Genomic DNA, 21,346 nt, shown 5'->3' on the forward strand with positions numbered 1-21,346 from the left:
TATGCAAAGCCATTCATCCCCTACTGCTCTGTAGTCGGTCTATAAGTACACATTGTTTGTGAACTATGCCCTTGTCATTTGTACAGTGGCTTGTGGTGACCTAGCCTTGCACAAATATCATTGTATGCTGTTCTGCAGCAGGTCTCTTGATTAACCCTGGTGGTTCGGTCTCTTTAGTGTCCAGTTTCTGCAATGGCCTTGATGACCTCTCCATTCCTTAATTGTTCAATCTGCCTGCTCCATAGTTTGTCAGTGTGTAGCCCTTGCTGGTAATGTGTCACTTGCCCACTGCTGGTGAGCTATGGTGTTCTGGTCATTGTCCTACCTGCCTTGTAGTTGGTCTGTGGGGGCCAATTGTGGGTTCAGTTTTTCTCATAAGTAATGTTTTGTTTGTCAATCTAGAGTGCTTGAACCTTTAACTTCTTCTCTGCAGTTGGCTTGTATGGTATTATTGCAGGTTCTGTCTCCTGGGAGAAATAACTCTTGTTGATCCAGCGAAGAGTTGTCTGTGGAGTTTACCTGCTATCTAGGCTGCATTTGATAAAATAAAATGATGGCAGTGATTGGTTTCTTGATGTATACAGGGGGTTAAGTAGTTGCCACACCTTTTTTCCCCCACCTGGGGCATTATTTGTCTTTCCCTGGAATAAGCAGTGTGTGTGTTAGAGACAGGCTGCACACAGACTTTGATGGAACTTGTCTGCAGGTCTGAGCAAACCCAATGTGTCTCACAACTTACTAGAAGGCTACACCTTTTTGTTTATTAGACTGTGATTACTTACTCTTGCAAGGGAACCTCTTTATTTGGTCATGTTTGCTGCCATGATGCCAAACATGGACAGGAAGCCCTTAAACACACTTTAATGTCTGGATTTTCTCACTGATAGCTCTCTGCTTAAAGCTGATCACTGGTCCTCCCTTACTTTTTATTTTTTTTTTTGATTAGTGGTCTGGATGACCTATTCGTACACTGCAGTTTACCATTTCTGTTCTACAGGGGTGTATTAACCTTGCTGGCACTGTTAACTTGTATGTTGTATGCCATTCTATGATGACCTAGTCATTCCCATCCATTTTCTGTAACCTTTTACTGCTGTTGACTCACTTGCTCGTAATTGTCAGGTAGCCTACAGTGCTCTGGTCACAGGCGACATTGGTCCCTTACTTATATGTGTGCCTCGGGTGTTCCAGTCTATTTCTATCATTTTTCATTGTCCTCCACTCTAGAGGCTATGAAACGTAATGAAACTAAGCCCCTGAATATCTTTTTTCACAGATAGCTTCAGGCCAGTCACATGACTCTAGGCCACACTCCTACTTCATCTATGGGCTACAGTGGGAGGTACCAAGATCTCCCTCTGACATAAGTCTGGGAGGTCACGTGACTGCTGTGCTGGCTGCTCAGCCCCTCCCGCTGTAACCCTTAGATGGGAAGGAGAGTGACCGTGAGTCATGTGACTGGCCCAAAGATATCTGAAAAAAAGTATTAAGAGGCTTCATTTTCAACAAGCATGTACACAGTGTGTTATAGCTTCATTAAAAATAGAGGGGTCGGCAGTGAAATTTTTTAACGTTTAACTTACTAGCATAAGTGGCAGGAGGGGGGGGGGCAAAGACAGCTTACACACAGGTGCAGACAGGCAGGGAGGGGGTAGAGAGAGGAGAGCTGTAGATGACAGAGGCATGTAAACTAACCACAATAATCAGGGCTCAGCACCCATGATTATCATGGTCAGCAGAGATGGGGACACAGGAACAGGCAGGATCAACCAGGTATTTTAAAGCTTACAGAGGGACATGTTAGACAGCACTGTGCTGTTTAGCCTGCTTTAAGGAAACAACCACTTTAAAAGTACCATTTCGGTGTTTGCAGATGACTCCAAGTTATGCAATGGAATTACTTCTTTACGGGACCTTAATGAACTATTTAATTGGGCAACTATGTAGCAGATGAGGTTTATTGTTGATAAATTATGCACTTAAGAGCTAAAAACATACATGCATCATATATCCTAGGAGCAGAACAGCTTGAGTCATCAATGGTGAAGAAGGATCTGGGTGTTCTGGTAGATTAGAATTAATAATAGCATGCAATGCCAAGCTGCAGTTTCTAAAGCTAGCATGTATGATTATTAAGTAATAAAGATGAGTGTCCAAGAGTAAACCGCACCACACCCTAGGACGACATTTTTAAATTGAAAAGGTACAAGATGATAGGGTTTTTAAGGTGCCAAAGGAACAAACCAATATATTTTTTATATATGTAAAAACATTTGGTTTTATTGATACAAAATAATAAAAGCCATAAATAAAAGAAAGCTTAGTACAAAATATAAAAAGCAAGCTTTTACATGTTTGTCAAGCATAAAATCCATTTTTAGCGAAACATGTCGAGAAAAAAATTGATTTTATGCTTGACAAACATGTAAAAGCTTGCTTTTAATATTTTGTATCAATAAAACCAAATGTTTTTTACATATATAAAAAATGTCTTGTCTTGTTTCTTTGGCACCTTAAAAACCCTATCATCTTGTACCTTTTTAAGATGTATGAGTACATAAGTGGTCCATATAGTGAACTTGGTGCAGAGTTATTCACGTTCAGGTCATTACAGAGGAAAAGGGGGCACTTCATATGTCTGGAGAAAAAGCGATTTAACCTTCATATACTGAAAAGCTTCTTCACAGTAATAGCTGTGAAAATGTGGAATAAGAACTGGTTCTTACATAGTTACATAGTCAGGTTGAAAAAAGTCCATCTGGCTCAACCAATAAAAAACAGTAAAGAAAACCCAACCATATAATCCCATATACACAATCCTATACCTGAAGTTGATCCAGAGGAAGGTGAAAAAACCCCAGCCAAGCATGATCCAATTTGCTACAGCAGGAGAAAAAAATTCCTTCCTGGTCCCCCGAGAAGCAATCGGATATTCCCTGGATCAACTTTACCTATAAATATTAGTACCCATTTATATTATGTACACCCAGGAAAGAATCCAGGCCTTTTTTAAAGCAATCTAGTGAGCTAGCCAAAACCACCTCTGGAGGGAGTCTATTCCACATTTTCACAGCTCTTACGGTGAAGAAACCTTTTCGTATTTGGAGACAAAATCTGTTTTCCTCTAGACGTAAAGAGTGCCCCCTTGTCCTAGGTGTGACCTTAAAGTGAATAACTCAACACCAAGTTCACTATATGGACCCCTTATTTATACATGTTGATCATACCCCCCCCCCCTTAATCTCCTCTACTCAAGAGAGAATAAATTCAGTTTCTCTAATCTTTTCTCATAGCTGAGCTCCTCCATGCCTCTTCTCAGTTTGGTTGTTCTCTGCACTTTCTTCAGTCCCCTGATATCCTTTTTTAAGAACTGATGCTCAAAACTGAACTGCATATTCCAAATGAGGTCTTACTAATGATTTGTACAGGGGCAAAATGATATCTCGCTCTCTGGAGTCCATGCCTCTGTTAATACAAGAAAGGACTTTGTTTGCTTTGGAAACTGCAGCTTGGCATTGCATGCTATTATTAAGCTTAGGATCGACCAGAACACCCAGATCCTTCTCCACTATGGATTCCCCCAGTTCTACTTCCCCTAGTATGTATGACGCATGCATATTCTTAGCCCCCAAGTGCATAACTTTACATTTATCAACATTAAACCTCATTTGCCACATACAGTGCCTTGCGAAAGTATTCGGCCCCCTTGAACTTTGCGACCTTTTCCACATTTCAGGTTTCAAACATAAAGATATAAAACTGTAATTTTTTGTGAAGAATCAACAAGTGGGACACAATCATGAAGTGGAACGAAATTTATTGGATATTTCAAACGTTGTTAACAAATAAAAAACTGAAACATTGGGCGTGCAAAATTATTCAGCCCTTTACTTTCAGTGCAGCAAACTCTCTCCAGAAGTTCAGTGAGGATCTCTGAATGATCCAATGTTGACCTTAATGACTAATGATGATAAATAGTATCCACCTGTGTGTAATCAAGTCTCCGTATAAATGCACCTGCACTGTGATAGCCTCAGAGGTCTGTTTAAAGCGCAGAGAGCATCATGAAGAACAAGGAACACACCAGGCAGGTCCCAGATACTGTTGTGGAGAAGTTTAAAGCCGGATTTGGATACAAAAAGATTTCCCAAGCTTTAAACTTCCCAAGGAGCACTGTGCAAGCGATAATATTGAAATGGAAGGGGTATCAGACCACTGCAAATCTACGAAGACCTGGCCGTCCCTCTAAACTTTCAGCTCATACACGGAGAAGACTGATCAGAGATGCAGCCAAGAGGCCCATGATCACTCTGGATGAACTACAGGGATCTACAGCTGAGGTGGGAGACTCTGTCCATAGGACAATAATCATTCGTATACTGCACAAATCTGGCCTTTATGAAAGAGTGGCAAGAAGAAAGCCATTTCTTAAAGATATCCATAAAAAGTGTCGTTTAAAGTTTGCCACAAGCCACCTGGGAGACACACCAAACATGTGGAAGAAGGTGCTCTGGTCAGATGAAACCAAAATCGAACTTTTTGGCAACAATGCAAAATTTTATGTTTGGCGTAAAAGCAACACAGCTCATCACCCTGAACACACCATCCCCACTGTCAAACATGGTGGTTGCAGCATCATGGTTTGGGTCTGCTTTTCTTCAGCAGGGTGCAGGGAAGATAGTTAAAATTGATGGGAAGATGGATGGAGCCAAATACAGGACCCTTCTGGAAGAAAACCTGATGGAGTCTGCAAAAGACCTGAGACTGGGACAGAGATTTGTCTTCCAACAAGACAGTGATCCAAAACATAAAGCAAAATCTACAATGGAATGGTTCACAAATAAACATATCCAGGTGTTAGAATGGCCAAGTCAAAGTCCAGACCTGAATCCAATCGAGAATCTGGGAAAAGAACTGAAAACTGGTGTTCACAAACGCTCTCCATCCAACCTCACAGAGCTTGAGCTGTTTTGCAAGGAGGAATGGGCAAAAATTTCAGTCTCTCGATGTGCAAAACTGATAGAGACATACCCCAAGCGACTTACAGCTGTAATCGCAGCAAAAGGTGGCGCTACAAAGTATTAACTTAAGGGGGCAGAATAATTTTGCACGCCCAATTTTTCAGTTTTTCATTTGTTAAAAAAGTTTGAAATATCCAATAAATTTAGTTCCACTTCATGATTGTGTCCCACTTGTTGATTCTTCACAAAAAATTACAGTTTTATATCTTTATATTTGAAGCCTGAAATGTGGCAAAAGGTCGCAAAGTTCAAGGGGGCCGAATACTTTCGCAAGGCACTGTAGTTGCCCAATGAGGTCAGCTTAGACGTTGGAGACATCCTGTAAAGAAGGTATTCCACTGCAAAGCTTGGTGTCACCTGCAAAGACTGAAATGGTACTTTTAATCCCAGACCCTATATAATTTATAAAGATATTAAAAAGTAAAGGTCCCAACACTGAACCTTGGGGGTACACCACTGATAACTTTAGATTATTCCAAGTAAGAATCAATAACCACTACTCTCTGAATTCTATCTTTTCATTTACAAACTGATCTTTTCAAGCCTGTAGACTTTACCTTACACAGTAGCCGTGTGTGGGGAACTGTGTCAAATGCTTTTGCAAAATCCAAGTATACTACTTCCACAGCCACCCCTCTGTCCACGTTTTCACTTACCTCCTCCTCAAGAAATCAGGTTTGTTTGACAACTTCTGTCTTTCATAAATCCATGCTGAAAATATTTTTTTCCAGCAAGAACTCATCTGTGTGGTCTTCATTAAACTCTCCAGTATCTTCCCGACTATAGAACTTAAACTAACAGGTCAATAGTTACTTGGCAAAGACTTTGATCCCTTTTTAAATATAGGCACCACATTAGCCCTACGCCAATCCAGTGGTACTATTCCAGTCCTTACCAAGTCCCTAAAAATTAGAAACAAAGGCTTTTAAATTATAGCGCTCAATTCTTTTAGGATGTGTGGGTGGATGCCATCTGGTCAGGCGCTTTATCCACCCTTATTCTGTCTAAATATTTCTGGGCCATATCACTTTTGAGCCATTGTGGATCATTTGGGGATGTGTCAATGCCATCCTCATTATGGTCATGGGCTCCCCTATGCTCCTTTGTATACACAGAGCTGATTCTGGCCAGCTCAGTAGATTGTTTTAAAAAATAGCTGGATGCATTCTTAAATGCACAGAATATAACTGAATACTAATAATTAGAGGTAATAACACCAGGGTTAGTTGATCCAGGGAATGTCCAATTGCTTCATGGAGGATCAGGAATGAATTAGGGCTGCAGCTAACGATTAATTTGTCTGTCGACTAATCTATCGATTATTTTTACGATTAGTCGACTAATCTAACGATTATTTAATTTTTTTTCTTTTCTTGCTTAATCTAGTGTTCTTTCTTTGATTAGTTAAATAATCCTTTGAATAACTTTACAAAAAATGATACGTACAACTTCTAATATAATATTTCAACTTTTATTAAAGTTTTTCCAAAAAATACTTCAATGTGGTTGAAGTTTCAGTGGCAAAAATAAAATGTAAACAACACTTTAACATCAGGCAAGAATAATGCCATTAATTCAAAACCAAAAGCATTCAAAATGCCATATAAATTATAAAGGACTGCAGTGCTCAACAACACTAACTTGTGCAACTGTGAAAAAATACAAGAGACACATAAAGTGCCAAACACTTTAGGGCATCAGGCATGAAAAATGCCATATCTGCCTAACACTTTAACTTCTTTAAACTACAAGTCAGCTCTCTGCCTTCAGGTAATCTTTTGCTGTATTGGCCATTATTTTTGGCCATTACTTTTGCACAGTGTTGAGCAGTGCTTTTGTTGGACTAGTTGGCTCCTTTAAAACTTGGTTACTTTTTAGGTATGTTTTCCATATACAGTGTTTGACCAGTATTTTTTTTGGTGTGTGTGTTACTTGTAAATGTAAAACATACCTAAAAACTAACATAGTTTTAAAGGAGCCAAGTCCAACAAAAAGCAAGCACCGCTCAACACTGTGCAAATTATAATGGCCAATACTGAGGAAAGATTACCTGAAGGCAGCCAACAGCCATCTTGTAGTTTAAAGAAGTCCAACAATACAACCCAAGAGAGTGCAACAGGTACAGGTTGGGGGCCTGTACCTATAATATAGCATTGCAATGGAGGAAGGTTAGCATATCGACATGCTCTGCAGTTAGGCTTGCTCTTTTTTTAGTCACAATGTTGCCAGCAACTGAGAAAAGCCTTTCAGATGGGGCTGATGTTGCAGCCACACACAAGTAACTCTTTGCCAGCATGGCCAAGATGGGAAACCTCCCTTCATTTTCCTTCCACCATTTCAGTGGATTGTCTTCCTTTGGAATGGCTTGCTCACTAAAGTACATGTGTATCTCATTCCTCACAACTTCACTGTGAATTTCTGGATCTTGGATGTGACCAGTGTCATCCTCACCATTACTGTGGGGTTCATCTGAATCTGAACCGAGCAAAGAGTCCAACATAGACACTTGCCTCTTTTCTGAAAGTTTCATGTCTGGACTCATTGCACTGGCTGACTGAACCTGTTCCTCACATTGACGTTGATGTGTTTGCTCTTCCTCATATCTTCTTTTCTCTTCAAGAGCAAGAGCTTGGACCTTGAGGTGAACTTTTAAACTATCTTCTGCTGCCAGGAATTTTAGCTTGCGGAATCTGGGGTCCAGAGCTGCTGCAATAAGACATATATTTTCTCCTCCGTCATCTCTGAATTTAGTTTCCCTCTCCCATCTTGTGGTCATCTCCTGTGCAGCAACATTTTGGAAAGCCTTGACTGCCGCTGTCTCGCAAATTGTGCTCTGTATGGATTTCTGGAGGCCTTTTACCAAAGGAGGTAGAGCGGAACCAGTCACATAGGACTCTCCACTCAAGAAAACAGCACACTCAAAAGGCTTCAAGACTTGTTCCACTTCCTCAAGTAAGCTCCACTGATCATGTTTTAAATCCAGGAAGCGCTTCCCTCGTGGTGTGACATCAGGATCGGAAAGTGTGGCAGTCACAGGCCACCTCTGTTCAAGCAGGCGACTGATCATGTGTAAAGTACTGTTCCATCTTACAGATACATCATTTATTAGTGCATGATCAGGGGTACCCATTTGTTGTTGCTTTGCTTTAAGCTTTGTAGTGGCCAGCTCACTTTTTTTAAAATGTTCCACAAGGCACTTCGCAGCCCTCAGTGTCTTGCTGATCTGGGGATCCCTCAGGGCATGGTTGACAACTAGCTGCAATGTATGACCAGCACACCTGAGAGAAGAGATGCCAGGATGCTTTTCTTCCAAAATACGCAGAGCAGCGACAACATTTGAAGCATTATCATGAACAACTGCAATTACATTGGCCATGGATATCTCAAACTTCTCAGCTGCTTTTTCCACCCAGTTAGCAATGTTTTCAGCTGTGTGGCGATCTTCAAGTGGCATAGTGGTCAGATTGTAGGATGTAAGCTTCCAGTCTTCATTAATGAAGTGGCATGTGACACCCAAGTATGCCTCTGTGGCAATACTGGTCCATGCGTCTGTGGTGAGAGATATTTTGGATTTGACATCTTTGATTGACGCTTTCAATCTTTCAAAATTCTCCTAATATTTCCTCTCCATCAGCTTCGTGAAATGGGACCTAGAGGGAAGTGTGTATCCTGGGTAAAATGTGCTGATCATCTCACGAAATCCTTGTCCGTCTACAATAGAAAGAGGTCTCATATCTTTTACAATCATGTTGAGTATGCTATTGGTAAGTGTAATGGCCACTTGGGGTGTGCAAGCAGTGACATCCTTTTTATGAAAGAAAAAATCTTGTACACAGCTTTGCCTCTTCCTGAGGAAAAACAACAATAATAATAATTAATAATAATAATAATTAATAACATTACCAATTTACACATCTATGAATGCTCAGCCTCAACGCTAACAATATTAATTGTATTTTTTCTAGTAGAATTTTGAGATATCCATGGCCAATGTTGTAATTAATAATGCTGCAGAGTGTAGTGACAGTCAAAATAGCTCTCAGGTGTGCTGGTGATTATGGTCAGATCATTGCACTTGTTGTCAATCATAACCTGAGGGATCCACAAGACAGACACTGAGGGCTGCAAATGCAAAATGCCTTGTAGTCCATTTAATAAAAGTGAGCTGGCCCGGCCTAAGCAATCATCAGCTAGCAATGTAATGCATTAATTAATATTGTTGAAATTAGTAGTACTAGTACTTACAAAGATGGCTCGTCCTTTGTGGTCAGTGCGCCAGAATGCTTTCTTCTGAGGTGCTCGTGCATAGCAGTTGTGCTGCCGTGGTATGCCATTCCACTTTTGCAAAGGGAACAGAGGACCATTTTATTTGGCCTCTGCTGAAAGTATTCCCATACCCTTGACGACCGTGATCGGGCTCTCGCTGTCTTTTGTACTGGAACTGTGCTGCTGGAACTGCTGCTGGAAGCCTTTTGTGGTACTGGTACTCTGCTGCTTGACGTGGAACCGCTGCTGCTGCTGGCTTTTTCTCCCCCAGGATCAGATGTCGCCATTACCGCTGCTGTTCCGCTATTTTAATGCAACTCGCGCGAGATGCGTGTGACGTCACGTCACGTGCTGACGCGTCGACGCTTTTTACGCACGTCGACGATTTTTTGTAGTCGACTACGTCGACGCGTCGTGGCAGCCCTAGAATGAATGTTGTTCCCCCACTTGAGCAAATTAGATCATGCTTTATTGTTTGTTTTATTTTTTGCCTTCCTATTAATCAATTATTGGTTGAACTAGATGGACTGTTTTTTTTCTCAGGAATGACTAGTGTATTTTTCAACCTGAATAACTATGTTAGGTTTCCCTGTATCTTTACATACAGGTTCCTGGTTATACATGTCTTGTTAGATGATTTCTTGCATCTGTCCTACACACTGCATGATATCATTTTACCCTAAAAGAACACATCAGTGCTAAGCACACAAGTAGTTTTGAAAGCACAGGTTTTGGGGTAATCTGCACTTTGAGTGTTTTTTCCCTAGCTTTTTATGTCTCACTTTATTCGATCTTAAAGGTAACATTATTATAAAATGTATTTAAATTTGGCTCTTTCCTTTCACGTCGCTACCAGAAGTTCCTCTCTGGCTAGTGACATAGTGCTTATAGGACTCCTAACAGTGAACTTTAAGCCATCACCTTCTGTCACCGACGTAAGCTAAACATTTGCTGTCGCACCTGTTGCTTGATACCGCAAAGACATAGCCACAGGAACTTTTTTAGTGCCTGGGTTATTGCGATTACTTCATACCATATCATTTATCACATGCCTGACAAAGGCATCCACTGCTGTTATGTGATCACTGTGATTAACAGTTAGATGGTATTTTCAAGATCCATGATGTGCTGCCAATATATGCTTTGATTCATGTTGACTCCAGTTTCCAGCTGGTAGCTGCTACAGTGCCAAATTACTTTACAGCCAGGGTCCAGTGCTAAGCCAAGAAGTTGAAACGATCCAATACTTCTACCAGTGTGAATATAAACACACTTCTGTTTTATGTTTACATCGGTAGTATAGTGACATCACAGCATTTTCTGTCAGTATAGATGCCAGGACAGAGCTTTTGCAGCCTACCCTATGGCTGTACTATATTAACAACCCTCTGGTGTACATTGCAGTGCAGTATCGAAAAGGAAATAAAGATTTCCTAAAGTAAAACTATTACATCAACTTTGACCTTTAACATTCCACTACCTTACAAGTTGCACTAATGTGATATTACTTTAGTCAACAGACTTTGTTAATTATATTTTGCAGTAAAATATGGAGGTTTGCAAACCTTATACACTGCCTGGCCAACAAAAAAGGCACCACCTGGAATTAACTAAGCAACTAACTAAACCAAACATGCAGTAACTATCCTATTGGATAGTTACTGCATGTGCCCAAAGAATGAGGTCAGCTGACTACCTGAATATACTGAATGACCAGGTTTTTCCATCAATGGATTTTTTCTTCCCTGATGGCACAGGCATATTCCAAGATGACAATGCCAGGATTCATCAGGCTCAGATTGTAAAAGAGTGGTTCAGGGAGCATGAGACATAATTTTCACACGTGGATTGGCCACCGCAGAGTCCAGAACTTAACCCCATTGAGAATCTTTGGGATGTATTGGAGAAGGCTTTGCGTACTGGTCCGACTCTCCCATCATCAATACAAGACTTTGGTAAAAAAGTGAATGCAACACTGGACGGAAATAAATCTTGTGACATTGCAGAAGCTTATCGAAACAATGCCACAGCGAATGTGTGCCGTAATCAAAGCTAAAGGTGATCCAACGTGTGTGACTTTTTTTTTTTTTTTTTTTGGCCGGGCAGTGTAAATTTGTTGGAAACAATTACTGGAAAATTACATTTTTCTAATTTCTTTACTATTTTTTTCTATAATTTGTTATTAAATTAAAGCAACATCTGTCACAAAAAAATGATGTATAATATATTATAGCTGACTGCAAGCCCTAAAACAGATACTGTAATGTGTGGAACACAGACATTGCTTGGGGACTCAAGTGGTAAAAGTAATCAACCACTACTGTAAACACATAGACTATATCAAGTTCCCTAAGGTAAGAAGGGTTAACTTTCATTCACAGTGGACGCCTGATAACACATTTTACTGCCAACTTGTGATTCATCCACAAATTGTCAAGTGACACTTTAGGTTTTGGGTGACTGACACTCCTCATTTGACCCATGGGGTGAATGCATAACTAGGGCCACCCACATTTAATGCAGTTTTGATGCAGTGTAATAAAAGGATATCTGAGGACCCGGCATAATGCTGAGGTCATCCTGTAGAGCAAAGATTGAATCAAGTTGAGAAATTAGGATTTCATTGTGCAATCTCTGGATCTTTTTTAAAAGCTCTCCTCCCACGGTGCTGGGTGAAAGGTGAGAATTAGCATTTAAATAGAGAGGTATTAATAGCAAACATGAGCTTGTGCAGCTCCTGGGATGATTTTGCTACCTGTTTCTTCTTTTTGAAAAATCGGATTTATCTTTTGTTTCTTTTCCTATTATTTTCCTTCTTATTTTTTATTGATGTCAAAAGCATAATTATTTTGAAAGCTTATATTCCTGTACATCATTCATTGACTATTATCTTGCAAACGTATTTTTAACAGTGAAGTCAAATAATGCTGGATAAAAATCTCTGTGGTCACACAATAACACTTAAATTGTTTTCTACATATTTTATTCTATTGTATTGTTTAAAAGTGGCCGATAATGTGCCCCAAATGAAATCACACTTTTCCAATTAGCCTTTCCAGTAATCCACATGCCACCATGTTCATCTGGACTCATTTTTGAATATTCCTAATATTAATAAGCTTGAAAACCCTTGTTTAACTCTTTTGTGACTATATGTTATTGATGCCTTAATGCCCAGGCCAAATTTAGCAGCGATAGCATGTTTCGGATAACGTGGCAATAATGACTAATTTGCATGCATAAATAGCTTTTATAAGAACATATATTATTTTTGTTTGAAACACTAATTATTTTCTTTTTTCTTTTTTTATTTTGTTGTTATTTTTAAATAGTGCATCAGATTCTGACAATTACACTATTTAATCAATGGCAGCCTGAAAGTGGCAGTGTTCCAATGGCAGCCTGAAGGTGGCAGTGTTCCTCTTTAGCAATTGTGTCTTCCATAACTCATAAACAGTATTTAACCACTTCAATACAGTGCACTTTCACCCCCTTCCTGCCCAGGCCAATGTTCAGCTTTCAGCGCTGTCACACTTTGAATGACTATCACACAAATAGAGCTTTCTTTTGGTGGTATTTAATCACCGCTGGGTGTTTTATTTCTTACAAAAGAAAAAAGACAGAAAATTTAGAAAAAAAAAAAAGTTATTATTTTCTGTGAGTAAATTTTGAAAATAAGTCATTTTTTTCCTTCACTGATGTGCACTGATGAGGCAGGACTGATGTGCACTGATAGGCTGCACTGATGAGATGGCACTCATGAGGATGTACTAATATGCTGCACTGATAGGTGGCACTGATGAGCACTGATAGGCGGCACTGACGGACACTTGATGGGCAGCACAGATGAGCAGGCACTGACTGGCAGCACCATGGACACTGATTGTGGGCACTGATTTTTCACTTTTCTGTAATCAGGGCACTGATGATCAGTGCCCTGATTACCTGTCCTAGTCTCCCTTTTGAGGAGGAGCTGCTGATCGGCTCTCCTCGCCACACACTCTGACAGTGTGAGGAGAGCCGATAAACGGCACTTCCTCATTTACATGTGATTGGACATAGCCGATCACATGGGTAAAGAGCCATGTCATTGGCTCTTTACCAAGATCAAGCTCGCGCCATGTCCTAGCAACTTGGTGCGGCCACGATCGCCGCACTGCACACCCCCGCGGGCACGTAAGAGAGGCCGTTCTGGTGCGCCGTCATGTAACAGCCCCTGAACAAGAGCTGCACCGCTCCGCTCCGCCATCATTTGACGGCCAGTAAGTGATTAAGAAAATAAATATAAGCAAAGGAATATACAGCAGCCAATACAGGTACACATAGATTATCATGAGGGATGATGTTCTAAACCTGTCCACAATCATTACTTTGCTTATATAGTCAGTTTACTTTTGTCTGTGGGCATCTAATTCTAAGTAATAAAAACTATCATGTATGCAAGCTGAACAAAAATACAGCATGGATGGAAAAATCTCCCCCCTACAACTACTGTATTTTGACAGCCAGCTTTAAAAATGCCTTCACAGAGGCTGCATCTGATTAGATGCAGCTGCTGCTTGGCCAACAGTTTTCTGTCTGGCTCCTTTGTCTTTTCAGTTCAAGAATAATGGGGGGGGGGGGGGGAGTGGACCAATGGGACCATCAGGATCTGGTCAAAACCCATGCAGTGTATAGCCTGCTTTATTTTATTAGCTTTGTATCTGCACATTGTGTAGGTCCTGTCCCTTGATTTATCAGTTCTATATCTGAATAACAGGCAGGCCCCAGCCCTTGGTTTATTTGTTCTGTATGTTCACAATATGCAGGTCCCAACCCTTGGTTAATCAGTTCTGATTGTGAACAACATGTAAGTACAATCTCTTGGCTCCTCAGTTCTGTATTGTGAACATTAGGCAGGTCCCTTCCTTTGGTTTACCTGTTCTGTATGTGAACACCATGCAGGTCCAATCCTGTGGTTCATTAGTTCCATATGTGAAGCACATATAAGTCTATCTGTCCTGTATCTGTACAGTAAGCAGGTCCGTCAGATGTATGTCTATAAAAATAAAAAAAAAACATGCAAGTTCCACCCTTTTGTTATTTATTGTATGTTCTTTAAATGAACAGCACACAGGTCCCATCCCTTGGTTTATCTGTTCTGTATCTGAACACTATATCAGTCCCATCCATTAGTTTATTATTTCTGTATGTGAACAACATGCAGGTCCTATCCCTCGGTTTATCAGTTACAGTATCTGAAATAAGTGAGTACACCCCTCACATTTTTGCTAAATATTTTGTTATATCTTTTCGTTGGGACAACACTGAAGAAATGACACACATGCTACAATGTAAAGTAGTGAGTGTACAGCTTGTATAACAGTGTAAATTAGCTTTCCCCTCAAAATAACTGAACACACAGCTATCAATGTCTAATCCGCAGGCAACAATTAGCCATTTTCCCTCCCGGGTGTCATGTGACTCATTAGTGTTATAAGGTCTCAGGTGTGAATGGGGAGCAGGTGTGTTAAATTTGGTGTTCTCACTCTCATGCTGGTCACTGGAAGTTCAACATGGCACCTCATGGCAAAGAACTCTCTGAGGATCTGAAAAAAAAGTTGTTGGGCACTATTCCTGCCACTGACCCCAACAATAGAGGCACTATTCCTTCCACTGACATGAACGATGGGGGCACTATTCCTACCACTGACAATGATAGGGGCTCTATTCCTGCACTGACACCAACGATGGGGGCACTATTCATGCCACTAACACCAACGATGGGGGCACTATTCATGCCACTAACACCAACGATGGGGGCACTATTCATGCCACTAACCCCAACAATAGGGGCATTATTCCTTCCACTGACACGAACGATGGGGGCACTATTCCTACCACTGACAATGATAGGGGCACTATTACTGCCACTGAGACCAATGATAGGGGCACTATTACTGCCACTGACACCAACGATGGGGGGCACTATTCCTGCCACTGACACCAACAGTGGGGGCACTATTGCTCCCATTAATACCAACGATGGGGCAGGGGTCTCCAAACTTCCTAAGCAAGGGGACAATTTACTCTCTTTAAGACGTTGGAGGCCGAACTATGGCCAGTGGGAGTAGAAAATGCCCTGGTGTCAGTGGGAAAAATAGTGCCCCCATACATATTATGAGAGTTCAATGTTTTAAGTGATCTGGTAGAATTTCCTCTATTGCAGGAGCATATTATCACCTGTGGATGACACAATAGACCCATTGGAGCCTTATAGTTATAATAAGATTAACCACAAAGAACTCTATTTTCTGTGGAAAACCACCGGTCTCTTCCTCCTATAGGATTACATCACCATCTTTAGTTTATGTGGACTCTGTGTACATAGTCAAACTATTGGAAACTATAGGATGCATTTCGTTTTTTTAGGGGTGCTTCCATGTGCTGCTGCTGGGGGTTGGGATTTTTTACATAATTAGCCCAATTATTTTTATTTTTTATTAGTACTATGGTGTATGTGTTGCCTTTTGATAATATTACAATTATAAGAGTATAGATACTGTACCATGTGGTCCCTCAAGTCCCTTTATTTGTGGATCTTGATGTATTAGATTATTGCAGGAGAGGCTGAGCCTAAGGGCCCTTTCACACGGGCTTTCCGATCCAATCCACTTGTCAGTTTTTCAGGCAGACCTAATCCAATGCTCCATGCAGCCCTATCGAGCGGCGGGTGTCAGTGGAGACATCTCCACTGACACCCACTGCTATTCGATCCGATCCTGTTCGTGAAATCCGGACGAATGGAAACCCTATTTTCCATCCATGTGGAGGATCGGATGAGAACGGACAGGCAGTTTGTTCTCATCCAATCTCCCAATAGAGGACAGCGGGGCTCTGACAGCTCCGTCCCATCACACAGAGTGGAGATGGAGCTGTCATCCACCTGCTCAGCGAGGATTGGCGGATCAATCCCCCGCTGAGCAGAATGGGCTCCGTCGGGCACACCGCCCGTGTGAAAGGAACCTCACTCAGGTCTTTTATTCTTATTTTTTCATTATGGCCATACATGGAGCAAATTAGCTCATTGTGGGGCCTGTTGGCCACCTCCCTTCCAACATCTCTCATTTGAAAAATTAAAGGAGCCAGGTGGAAAATTGTACTGGTGTTATGATAGCTGGCAGGGTCAGCTGTCAAAATGCAATAGCTGTACTTGGAATTTTGCTCATCTGTGCTGTGTGTAGCACATTGCAGGCTGAACAGATAAAAATCTGTATGTGTTTGGTCAGCTTTTCATTGCTCAAATAGGCCCTCAACTTGTGAATTTACTTTACACCCCCATAGTGCTCCTGTAATGTTAGTATAGTTTATGGTGTTAACAGCAGTAACGCACGTTATAAAAATTCAAATATTCGTTTTCCTTCCTCTGAGCTGCTTCCTTGCTTTCTGTAAACTATTGTGGCTGTCTCTATGATTAGGCCCATATAGGTGAAGTGCATCAGGAAGGGGCGGTCCATAGGCAGAGATTCTCCATGTATGTGTTCTGGTTGAATAAAGCTTTCTTATAAAGAGTGATGTCATCAGTTTGGGGCCTTCTGGCTGCTGTTGTGAATAGGATGTTCAAGAGAAAGACTTGTACCTAGGAATGTTGCTGCCATGCAATCACCTTTATTCCACAATTTAAGACTCCATATTTCATAGGAGACAAGCAATCTAACCTGAGCCATTTGATGAGGCGGAAAGGTTTCTACTATGGAAATATTCAGAAGTAACCTATTCTAGCTTGCCTGATGTATAAAGATAGAAGCATATGAGGAACTGTTGTTTAGAACTGAAATCTTATGACAGCTCTATAAGGAAGAAATGCAGATGTATACTACAATTGGATGGGGGGAAATTTGTGGTATCTAATCAAAATAAATGCAGATATCTTAGACAAGATCAATAAAAAAAAAAAAAAAAAAAAATAGTTACTATAATATGCATTTATATGTGAACAAAAGTAATGGTATTTAGTTGTATGTGGAAAACCTCATTAATTCTAAATTCTGTCTTTTTTTTACAATGCAGGCAGTATTATGAAATGATGTATAACACTGCTGATGAGTTGCTGAACCTAGTGGTGGACCAAGGAGTGAAATACTCAGAGCTGGAATACATCAATGCTCTCAGTCTCCTACATCGCAGTCAGACTGGTGTGGGTGACCAAACGACACAGAACATGAGGCTGCAACGACTTAAGGAGATCATCTGTGAACAGGCAGCCATCAAGCAAGCCACTAAGGACAAGAAGATAACCACTGTTTGAGATGATGGATATTATGTTATATATACCAGTAACAGCACATTTTTGTTCGCTCTGTCGTCTGCCATGCTTTTTCTAATCATAATATTAATGGGACATATTTTGCAATTTCATTAAATGATGACTTTCTAGTCTTAGAGTTAATCACATATTGTTACAGTGCACATTAATTAGTATGCTTTGCAGGAATTTCTCTATATATGCATGTTCTGTATTTTAACAAATTTTGCATTTTATAAAGTAATGATTAAACATACACAGATTACTAATACATTACATTTAAGTTGCATGCAGTGCTGGCCTCTGTCTTGTTATGTTTGTCTTTTTTCACAGTTACAGAATCACTTTACCCTCCCTTTAATAATGTCAGTCCCTGAGCCTTTAACCCTGTAAAGGTGAAACGTATCAGGGAGGGGCGATCCATAGGCAGAGACTCTCCAAACTTGAAACCCAGACCATTTTTTTTATTTTGGACATAATTGTACATCATATAAATGTTATCTTTTCTTTCCTGCCCTAACATTTTGTTGGGGGGACAGATACGGCTTTAATGTGGTAGCAGATTTGGATACATACATTTTTATTTCTTACTTTTAAATTAGGTAGGGAAAAATTGGGGGAAAAATACATTTCCTGCAATAGTTAACATCAATGTGTATGCATTTTACACTGCCCCAAATATTTACCTAAAAATGCTATCAAGAGTATGAGTATGTAAACCCTAGCAATTAGTATCTTATTTGCTCCCTTTTTATTGGTTTACATTTCCATTGAAATCATTTTGTTATACAGTTAGGTCCATATACATTTGGACACAGACAAATTTTTCATACTTTTGGCTCCGTATGCCACCGGAATAAAATGAAAATGAAACAATCCAAATTAATTTGAAGTGCAGACTTTTAGCTTTAATTCAAGGGGTTGAACATAAATATCAAGTAAAAATTTTAGGAACTGCAACAATTTTTATACACCATTTTCAGGGGCTCAAATGTAATTGGACAAATTAATATAATCAAATATGATTTTCATTTTTAATATTTTGTTGCGACTCCTTTACTGGCAATGACTGCCTGAAGTCTGGAACCCATGGACAGTGCCAAATACTGGGTTTCCTCCTTTCTAATGCTTTGCCAGGCTCTTTCTGCCTTTAGTTTTGCCTTCAACAATTAAAATGCATGCTTAATTGGGTTGAGATCAGGCGATTAGCTCGGCCATTGCAGAATATTCCACTTATTTTCCTTCAAAAGCTCCTGGGTTGCTTTTTCAGTGTGTTTTGGATCATTGTCCATCTGTACTGTGAAGCGCCATCCAATCAACTTTGCTGCATTTGGCTGAATCTTGGCTGACAGTATATCTCTAAACACTGCAGAATTCATCCGGCTGCTTCTGTCCCATCACCAATGACCCATTGCCACTGGAAGCCATGTATGCCCATACCATTACATTGCCTCCACCATGTTTTACAGATGACATTGCGTGCTTTGGATCATGAGCTGTTCCAACCCTTTTCCACACTTTTTTTTCCCGTCAATCTGGTACAGATTATTCTTAGTTTAATCCGTCCAAAGAATGCTTTTCCAGGACTGGTCTGGCTTTTTTAGATGTTTTTTTTTTTTTTGGCAAAGTCTAATTTGGCTTTTCTATTCCTCAGGCTTATAAATGGTTTGCACCTTGTGGTAAACCCTCTGTATTTGCGCTCGTGAAGTCTTCTCTTGATTATAGACTTTGACAATGATACGCCCACCTCCTGGAGAGTGTCCTTCAAGAGAAGTTCCCGCTCCCCACAAAAAAAATGAAAAGGCAGCAGCTACAAATTATGTAGCTGCTAACTTTAATATTAGGACTTACCTATTCAGGGTTCCTGCGATGTCTGCGCCCAAAGCCGATTATCAGATTGGCTCTCGGGTGCTACTGCCGCCATTCAAGGTAAGGGTAACCGGCAGTGAAGCCTTTCAAATACAGGGAGGAAGCATATAAGCGGAAGTTCCACTTTTGGGTGGAACTCCGCTTTCACTTGTCTGGATGTTGTGAATGGGTTTTTCTTTACCATAGAGAGGATCCTGCAATCATCCACCACTGTTGTCTTCCATGGACGTCCAGGCCGATTTATGTTACTGAGCTCACCCGTGCGTTCTTCTTTCCTCAGAATGTACCAAACTGTTGATTTGGCCAATCCTAATGTTGCTGCTATCTCTCTGATGGATTTGTTTTGTTTTTGAAGCCTTACAATGGCCTGTTCGACTTGCATGGACAGCTCCTTTGAACGCATGATGTAGGTTCACAGCAATAGATTCCAAATGCAAATACCACACTAAAGTTGGATACACACTATACAACTTTTGTTGTTTGATTTTCTTCAACTATGCAGTGCAAGGGCCTGTCTGCCTGTCTGATTGCATACCAATTGAAAGTGTTTAGGCTTGACCTCATATTATATGGTTTTGTTAAATCTAAATGAAAAAATCCAAACAACATTGTATAGTGTGTATCTAGCTTTAGAATCCACTCCAGACCTTTTACCTGCTTAATTGATGAAGAAATAATGAAGGAGTAGCCCACACCTGGCCATGAAACAGATTTTGATTCAATTTTTCAATTACTTTTGGTTCCTTGAAAAGGGGGGGGGGTGGCTATTGTTAAGAAATATAATTCCTAAACTCTTCCTCCAATTTGGATGTACATACGCTTTAAATTAAACCTGAGAGTGTGCACTTTTAGCCCATATCCATTATATAACTATAGCTTGAATATGTTTTGGTAAATACCTGAAAAAAACTAAAATTGTGCCTGCGTCCAAATATATATGGGCCTAACTGTATCTGTCTGCTAAGTGCAGAAAAATCCTGTTGATCTAGTCAGAAATTCAGAGTTGTTCTGTGTGCTCTCCACACTTCCAATGTCATCTCAAAGTGCTCTCCATGTTCCTATCTTACACTATAGCATAATTGTGGACATTTGAGAGTAGGGTTGGTTGAATAGTTTAGCAAAAGACCAGTCCACAAAAAAGCTATGTATTTTCTGCCCAAAACAGAACTTTGGAGCTCAGTGCATTCCTAGAAGACAAAAAAAAGCAGTGGGGTCAAACTCAATTTCATTGCAGGCCGCTTCAGCAATATGGTTACTCTCAAAGGGCCGGTTGTATCTGTAAGACTAGATGTCCAGAGCCCACCCTCCCTAACAGCACAGTGCAGAGCATTTATCTTGCGCTGCTGTCAGGAGGAAGCTGAAAGTGCTGGGTCTGGAGGAGGACCAGAGAAGAGCTGGAGTCAGCTGCCAAAGTCTGCTGAATGCTAAACCAGGGGAGGCAGATATGAGGGGGTTCTGTGGCTGCACAGAGAGATGCAGGTTCTGTAGAAGGCGTTCTGTCGTCCACTCTACTGCCAACTGCTGAGACGGTGGAGGGGAGGGGCATTTCCACAGCAGCATGGAGAAGTACAGGATCTTGCCCCTAGGGCCTTGTCTTTGACATGTGTTGTAGAGTCTTTAACCCTTTAACATACACCTCCATGAATGTATGTGTGTACTTTTACACACACTGTCAAGAATGTGTGTATACTTTACAAACCAACTGTCAGCTTTTTCTTGAAAGTGATATGGTTGACTTTAATGCGACATGTATTACATCACTTCCTGATTCAAAGCATTCATTTACCAGGAGTGCTGGGTGAGGAAAGATGTTAATGGAGCACTATCCATGCTCCATTAGCATAAATGGAGCGCAGGGGAGACTTCAGGGCTTCTAATAGATGGTTTTATTAAAGAGAACTGCCAA

At 40.6% G+C, this 21,346-nt stretch overlaps 1 protein-coding gene across 1 annotated transcript in view; it reads left to right on the top strand.

Annotated features, from left to right (window-relative positions):
* The window catches only part of EXOC4 (exocyst complex component 4), an 809,165-nt gene extending 791,404 nt beyond the window's left edge, over positions 1 to 17,761 (top strand). Inside the window, exon 18 of the mRNA XM_082254329.1 lies at positions 17,337 to 17,761. Coding sequence (XP_082110455.1) covers positions 17,337 to 17,574 — 238 coding nt within the window. The 3' untranslated portion in view covers positions 17,575 to 17,761. The remainder of the gene's footprint in view (positions 1 to 17,336) is intronic.
* Positions 17,762 to 21,346: the final 3,585 nt, after the last annotated feature.

Source organism: Pelophylax lessonae, assembly GCF_965119305.1.
Source record: "Pelophylax lessonae genome assembly, chromosome: 4".
Lineage (NCBI taxonomy): Eukaryota > Metazoa > Chordata > Amphibia > Anura > Ranidae > Pelophylax > Pelophylax lessonae.